The following is a 7,567-nucleotide window of genomic DNA, read 5'->3' as shown; positions in this document are numbered from 1 at the left end:
GATAAGTAGGCTCCATTAAGATCAGAAAGTCAAGCAGCTTACGTTTTTCGCCTGTGATGACTGCTGAGACAAAGACAAAGCGTTTCCCATGTCACATGACATTAAAAACTATTTAAAAAGTTTTTCATTTCATTTTCATTTACATGACTAACTTTAACATGTTTAGCTATAAAGTAATAATCGTAAAATGTCTGTCTTTACTTTGCTTATCCCCAAGTCAGTTCGCCTGTGGATATACAAATATCTCAGAGCACTCGTCAGCTGTGCAATAAATGAAATGAATTACCGCAAACGCATGAATAAAAGAAAAATCAGGCGAATTTTCATAAATCAATTGAGCTACGCATATAACGGTAGTCCGGCGACGTTGAAATGGCATTCAACCATGCTGTTGCCTGGCACATGAATCAATCAGCTCCAGACGTCTAATGCCTGACAATAAAAGCAACAAAATCTGTCGAATGCGGCTCATTAAAATCTAATGGAAATTGTAAGGCGAATCATGATGAACGAAAGAAAAAAAGGCAAAACAATGCGAGCAGAAAAACTGCAGGTGATCAAAGCCGAACAACAGCAACAACAATGGTCATAAATGCCACAACAGGTGTAATAACTATATGTGAGATAATAGCTTAGACGACAGCAGCAGGCAGCAGAAGAAGCAGAAGAGCAGCTTCAGTCAACAGTAGCCAAGGGCGGGTAGCGGAGGCCTGGCAAATGGCAATGACAAGGGCTTTCACTAGCGACTGAGTTTTCTTTATGCTAAATGTTGCTGCTGTTGTTGTCGTGGCTGCTGGTGCTGCTGCTGGTGCTGCTGCTGCTGTTGTTATTGTTGTGTTTTCCACACAATTGGCCAAAGCGACGGCCAGGCCGAAAAAAAACCTGTTGCACAGTTTTCCCGCATATGCTTTTTGGCAGGGTCAATGCTGCCGTAGAAAGCAATAAAAAAATGTCATTGCCGAGGCGGCAGCAGCAGTGAGAGCGAGACGGGCAGACAGAGAGGGAGAGGGCGCTAGGCAGCGAGAGCTGCGCTTGCGCAATCGCTGGCTGGACAAGTTTTGTGCTACACTTTAAGGATCGACAACAGCATCCACTGCCGCAACAACAAGCCAAACTTCAGCAGCAACTGCAACAACAAACAGCAACAAACAGCAACCGCATCGACATCGACTTCAAGTTCGAGTTCGACTCCGATCGAAAAGAAAACGAAATGCGCGTTCCACTGCGGTTTCACTTTCATTCGCAACGCGCACGCGCAGCTGACAGGGTCGCCAGCATCGAGTGCTCCCCCAAGCAAGGCCTTAGCCACAAGTGGAGACAGTAACGAAGAGCTGAAACGAACGCTAGTTAATCGCAGTTGAATTGAAACTATTTGTGCTCTGCATTGAATGAATATAAATAATATATAATAAATAATATAAATCGATTGAAGCAACTGAAACTCAAGTTTCTCTTAAAGCTGTCTTGACTGTGCCCCACAAAGTGTTGAAGAGTGAGACTTAATTGTGTTATAAGCCTTATTAATAATTAAGTGTATTCGTTCCGCTGTGTCACCCACGCCCCGTCCCGCCCCGCTCCGGCAACCGCTCGCCCGTAATATTTAATGGATGCAGGTAAATTAATAATCAAATGATGCATTTTAAATGCACATTAAGCGTGGGAAAATTATATGATTTCCATTATAAATAAATTACTGGCCAAAACTGTTAAAGCGAAAGGGATTGCGCATTATTATTATACAATTAGTTTTTTGACTTTTAATTTTGCTAAACATAAATAAATGCTATTAATTGAAAAAATATAAATAAATATAAATAGAGCTGCGATTGAATATTGACTGAAATAATTCACATAAATGGGTTCAATTCATACATTTTTAATGAAGTCCAGAAATGATTGTTCAGTTATTTTATTTTTTTAGTGAGCCTGTTAAAAATTATACAAATTGATTTGAAAAATCAGTTTCCATCATTATTAAGAATATTTTTTATAATTGGTTCATATTTTTGCGCATTTTTGATAAAAGACAATAAAAAAATAAATAAAATAAGGATTTATTTATATTTAAAATAATATTAAATTTAATAAAAATATCTTGAATTACTAATAGCTGTAAAAAAAAAGGAAAAAAAAAAACATTTCAGTAAATCCTATATAAACACTATAAATACAATAAATACCTGAATATAAATACCTAAATACAATTAAAGCATTGCAATGCATTGTTTGAAATGCGTATATTTTATTTTATTTATTTTTCTTTGTTTAAAATCTATTATATTTTCAATGGCTATTAAATTTCATTGAAAAAGACGAAAATGTATATAAGCCCGAAGCATTTCCTTTAGCCCTAAACTTCGCATGATAATCTTGTTTTTCCTTTCTAAACTAAATTATGTAATACAAACGTTTTATAAGCAATTTCCTTAGCTATACTTTTAAACGATTGCAATTAAGTGAAAGGCTTTTCCAAGCTTATCTATACATTTTTTCTTAAATTTAAGCATTGATTGGAAATCAATTTAGTACGTGTCCTGCAATTGTCAATTGAAACGGTTTCATTTCGCGGCATCATTCGAAAGTTGACCAAATTAGCTTATCAATTGGCAAAAAACTAATCTAGAGTAGAAATTTGATTTTTTTTTTAAGTTCGCTTAGGCACCGCACCTGTTTTCACAAAATTAACTTGATTGATTTGTTGTTGTTGTTGTTGTTGCAATTTGGCCAACATGTTGTGCGGCTAAGTGCACTGTAAGTGCTTCGGGCCAAAACATGAATGCGGCAAGTGAAATATGTTTTGGCATGCATATTTAATGCCTATCAAAACTGAACAGCAACAGTCGGAGGAGCAGGCGGAGCAGGAGCAGTGCCACTAACTATGTGAAAACCCGTTCCGGACCATTTTAAACGCCATCAATTTCAATTTTCCAAATTAAATGTGCGTCGACATAGAGTCGGCGGCTTCTCGCCCAGCGGCTGCGAATGGTAAATAATTCATTACGTTGCGGCGACTGCAATGACATAAGCCCACAGCGAATGCCGCTAAGTTCAACAACTCGCAATGAAAGCGATATGCGACAATGAACGAATCTTTAGGGAAAATTCGCACAGCGAAAGAGAAAGAAAAACGCCAAAATGCCAAAGCGTCACAGTGGAGTGGAGCCACTTAGGAAAAATCATCATCGAAACATATCGCGAATATCAAACAGACCCGCCACCAGAGGAAGCGTGCGGCTCCTCTTCGACTTCGTCTTCGATTTCGACTTTGACTTTGACTTTGGTTTTTGTTTCAGCATTTATTTTTTTTTTTTTTTTTTTGGAGCCCAACTGGCTTGACGGCTTGCCTGCCATTGGCAAAAAGCTGTAAAGTGTTTTGAGGAATTCATAGTTTTTGTTTGGGGTTATTCACACCGAAACTTAATGCTCTTTTGGCCATTTCCGCACAGCGCCGCTGACATGTGGCCCAAACTTCAACTGCTAGCAGCGACGGCCGCTGTCATTGGCATCTGTCTGCTGGCCACGGCCAGGGTAGCCCACGCAGCCGACTCCACTGGCAGCACCACCTCCCTGCCGCTGCCTCTGCAGCCGCCGGCAGCGCCACAGAATGCGACAACGCCAACGAGCAAAGACAACAGCGACAACTCCGATGACGCTTTGACTGACACTCTGGAGGCGGTGGTGAGTCCAAGTTTGCTGAGAGATTTTGACAGGTAATGAGAGTCACTTTTGACAGCTTAATAAGCAGGCCGGAGCTGGAGCCAGCGCGCTGGAGGTCATCCATGATCCGCCCCAGCCCAGAGAAGTGCTTAGGGAAACGGAGCTGAAATCAATCGAAGAGACAACGCAACAACAATTTGTGGGGTGAGTTGAGAGTTATTTAAAGGAATCTGCATAGAGAGTCGAAGAGAGCAGGAGTTGGCAAGTGATTGTGGAAAATAGAGTCTACTATGGTATTTATAAATAAAATATGAATATATACTATTGTTTCTACTCTATTATTTAATAGTTGATCAAATAAAATTAATCATTTGACTTCCTCTTCACTCTCACTTCCTTCCACATCGCAGCGTGCCTGGCTTTCTGCCCACCGTGATACCCAATCAGGAGGAGAGCAGCAGCGTGGACACGCCCACAAATGGGCATGGCTACATACAGTTCGATCTGAGTGAAGAGCAGCCCAGGCCAATTGTGAGTGGCGAGAGAAAGGCCAAGTCGAAGAAGGAGACGGTGAACGAGGTGCTCTTGAATCTGTTCCCCAACGGCTTCTCCGACATCTTTCGCTACAGCGGCAGTGAGCCCAACACAGAGACAGTCACCGAGGAGCCAAGCACAACCACGACAACCACAACTACTGCAAGCAGCGCTGTGGTGCATGCCACCACGGCCTTGGAGTCGAGTGCCCCCACAGAGGCCACGACGCTGCTGCCGCCCAGGAATGAGACCTATTACAGCTACCAGACGACGGTGACGAGGGAGTACCGGCGCGAGCTGCGCCCGGGGCACACACAAATCGTGGTGGAGAAGATCAGCAGTGCTGAGCGGGAGCCGTTCAGGGACGGCAGCAATCACATCACTCGGGATGAGCTGCTGCGCATCAATCGCGCCGCAGTCGCATCTCCAGTGCTGCCCAGCATGCTGCTGCGTCCCGAGGCCGAGGGTGAGGACAATGAGACTCTCGTCGCCGCCGAGAGTGCACCCATTGTCATACTCGGCGAGCAGGAGCCCGAATTCGAGGACGGTCAGGGCATTGAGGACAATCAGATTGCCGAGACGCGTCACACGGATCAGCAGCACTACGAGCGTCGTCTGCCGGCTCCTGCTCGCAGCGCTGACACCAGTGAGAGCTACAACAGCCAGAGTGGCCCGGCCGCGAAGCAGGAGATCAATGTCCACATTGTGCACGACGAGTCGTTGGCCAGGATACCGGACGAGCCCAAGTCGCAGCCTCAGCAGCAGCTCGATCACTTCCAGACTCGTGGCGAGCAGCATTTCCAGCAGCAGCAGCAGCAGCAAACGCAGGAGGCGCCGTCTCGACAGTTTCTCAAAACCTTCAATCCCAAAATATCAGACAGTGCCGACAGGCCCATACCAAAGGGCAGCTTCCACTACGAGGCCAACAGTCCCCCGCAGCGCATCATTGCCAAGCAGCCCAAGGAAATCGCCTACGACAGTCCCTTCATCAGACCTGCAGCTCAGTTGGGCCCTCAGCAGGAGTTTAGTCTGCAGCAACCGCAGAACCCTCAATCCAAACTCAATACGCAGGCAATCGCATCGTCTTCGTCCGACAACGCTGTCACGCCTGCTCCTGTCGAGTATTCCAATTACGGGGGGCCCTATGTTACGATACACTCCCATAGCCCGACACCAGCTGCTCCTGTTCCGGCTCCTGCTCAGCATGCAGAGCAGCAGCCACAGGTGCCGCTGCTGCCCAGCCCACATGAATATGTCTCGGAAGCAGCTGCCGAGCCCTCCCAGCGCCACTTGCAGCACGCCGCGCCCCCCAACTCCATAGCCCACTCACAGTCCCAGCCGGAAACGCAGCTCCTGGTTAAGCCCAATGGCTACACTTTCGTGGAAGTGCAGAAATCGGTCAACATCCACAACAAACTCATTACAGAGAAGGATGGCCGATTGGTGGAGATGCATGAGACCATTTATCAGCCGCCGCCGTATGACCAGAACTACTATGGCTCCCACTCTCTGGGCTACAGTCCCAAGGACTATGTCTCCTCGCCATCCGCGCCACCACCACCCCCACCGCCTCCTCCTGCTTCTACCAACTATGTCTCCCTAGCCGCGAATCCCATCAATGTGGAGCAGGTGGAGAGCGCGGACAGCTCACCCCAAGAGGGCGCCATCTCGCATGCCAGCATTAACATTGATGTGTCTCATCATTCCAGTGGCCACAGCCCGGATACACAGCATGGGGCAACCGTGGTGGAGAAGCATGTGCCACAGCCGTATGCGGTGCCCGTTGAGAAAATCGTCGAGCGGCCCGTGAAGCAAATCGTGGAGAAACACATCGCAGTGCCCTACGCCGTGCCCCAGCCAGTGCCGGTGCCCGTTCACGTCGAGCACTACGTGGACCGTCCCTATCCCGTTGAGACCATTGTGCAACAGCCGGTGCCCTATCCCGTGGAGACAATTGTCGAGAAGATCGTCGAGAAGAAGGTGCCCTACGAGGTGGAGCGCATCGTCGAGAAGCCCGTCGAGGTGGAGAAGATCGTGGAGAAGTACATAGACCGTCCCATGGCCGTACCCATTCACGTGCCCGTCGCCATTCACCTGCCCATGCCGCCCAACCACTCGCCCGGCTTCAACTTCGGCTCTCATCCCAACGCAGTGCATCCCTGGACGCACGCCTCGGTCGCCCACGTGCCGCCAAAGGTTCTACAGAACTACTACACGCGCATGCTGAAGAAGCTGCTGCCCCAGTTCCAGGTCCCCAAGGCAACCGCTCCAAAGGCGGCGCCGGCAAAGACCTCGGCCAAGGCGGTGCTGGTGAAGCCGCCGACCCGGCCAGTGCGCGGCGAGGCGCCCAAGGTGGCCACCTTCAGCTTGGAGGACATGCGCTACGATCTGCGCCCGCCGCCACCCCCGCAGGGCTCACCCTGGCTGCAGGGCGCCCGCTACATATACAACACCCTGCCCTCCGACCTATCGGCGGCAGCGGCCTCGGCGCCCGCGCACATGGTCAAGTCCTACATCGGACCCGTGCCCACCACCAGCACCACCAGCGAGAACAACGGCAGCGAGTTCGACGAGTTCCAGCGCTGGCGCAACGGCCACAGCCTGAAACGCAGCCCTGACTTCGGACGCAACCTGCACATGGAGTACGGCTTCAAGCCGCCCCTGGTGCCCTCCGTGGAGATCGACGACAAGGGCATGCCCCTGAAGCAGGCGGAGCCAGAGGCGCAGTAGCTCGACCTGCAGTTGAGCAGTGGAAATGAAAAGCGTGCCAAAATATACAGCTTATTAGTTGATAATGTCTATTTATGTAAACCGAAATATTATATATGTATGAAGAGCGCATTTAATAAAATTGATGTTGAACCAAGCCAGGAACTTGTTCGAATCTGAACTTAAGATGGCACGATTGATCATATAATAATCGATTATATTTGCTTACATTTTCGCTATAATTGTATCGGAAAAATCGAAGGCGAGCGAAGCTCTTCTTCGAAGAAACAGATTAGTTGCAGATTATTGTTGTGCATTTCAGACTTTTTTTATGTACATTTAAAATTTTTATTTTTGCTATACAATGAAAAACTAAAGTCATTTGTTGAATGATTCATAGAGTTTGTGTCATCTAATAATTGAAATTATTAGTCGCGTATCTTCAATTAGTCGCGATGCAGTAATCGATTCCTAAATTTGATTTGCCATCTCTAGTCTCAAGCGAACCCCACTTGAGCAGAACTGCCGACTCTGCTCAATCAGGCTGAGCAGAGCAGAGAGTCGGATGTCTGTCTTCATAAGCAGCTCAATCTGGAGAGTACAATTAGGCGCAATACTAATTAAATAAATAAATGACAATGACAGCCGCGCTGCAGGACTGTACCTC

At 47.4% G+C, this 7,567-nt stretch overlaps 1 protein-coding gene across 3 annotated transcripts; it reads left to right on the top strand.

Moving 5' to 3' along the window:
* The first annotated feature begins 243 nt into the window (after positions 1-243).
* On the top strand, positions 244-7,057 carry LOC108654950 (uncharacterized). Of its 3 annotated transcripts, none has more exons than XM_030391243.2 (4): positions 244-1,613; positions 3,447-3,678; positions 3,734-3,861; positions 4,068-7,057. In XM_030391243.2, exons 2-4 carry the CDS (start codon positions 3,457-3,459, stop codon positions 6,919-6,921), a joined length of 3,204 nt encoding a protein of 1,067 aa, XP_030247103.1. In that variant the 5' UTR covers positions 244-1,613; positions 3,447-3,456; the 3' UTR covers positions 6,922-7,057. The 3 variants fall into 3 exon arrangements, with proteins under 3 accessions (XP_030247103.1, XP_089117732.1, XP_089117731.1); XM_089261606.1 differs by lacking the exon at positions 244-1,613 and having other exon boundaries at positions 2,552-3,678; positions 4,068-6,147; positions 6,214-7,057; XM_089261605.1 differs by lacking the exon at positions 244-1,613 and having other exon boundaries at positions 2,554-3,678.
* Positions 7,058-7,567: the final 510 nt, after the last annotated feature.

This window comes from Drosophila navojoa, chromosome 5, assembly GCF_054131105.1.
Source record: "Drosophila navojoa isolate 15081-1374.11 chromosome 5, UAZ_NAV_1.0, whole genome shotgun sequence".
Lineage (NCBI taxonomy): Eukaryota > Metazoa > Arthropoda > Insecta > Diptera > Drosophilidae > Drosophila > Drosophila navojoa.
Note: the sequence above shows the minus strand (reverse complement) of the source record. Positions and strands in the feature narration are given on the sequence as shown.

What these genes read in the sequence shown, in the direction of transcription:
- LOC108654950 (XM_089261605.1), top strand. Translation starts at nt 3,421, where the DNA reads ATGCTCTTTTGGCCATTTCCGCACAGCGCCGCTGACATGTGGCCCAAA. An exon ending in CTGACACTCTGGAGGCGGTG is followed by an intron (nt 3,679 to 3,733) that starts GTGAGTCCAAGT and finishes CACTTTTGACAG; the next exon opens with CTTAATAAGCAGGCCGGAGC. An exon ending in ACGCAACAACAATTTGTGGG is followed by an intron (nt 3,862 to 4,067) that starts GTGAGTTGAGAG and finishes TCCACATCGCAG; the next exon opens with CGTGCCTGGCTTTCTGCCCA.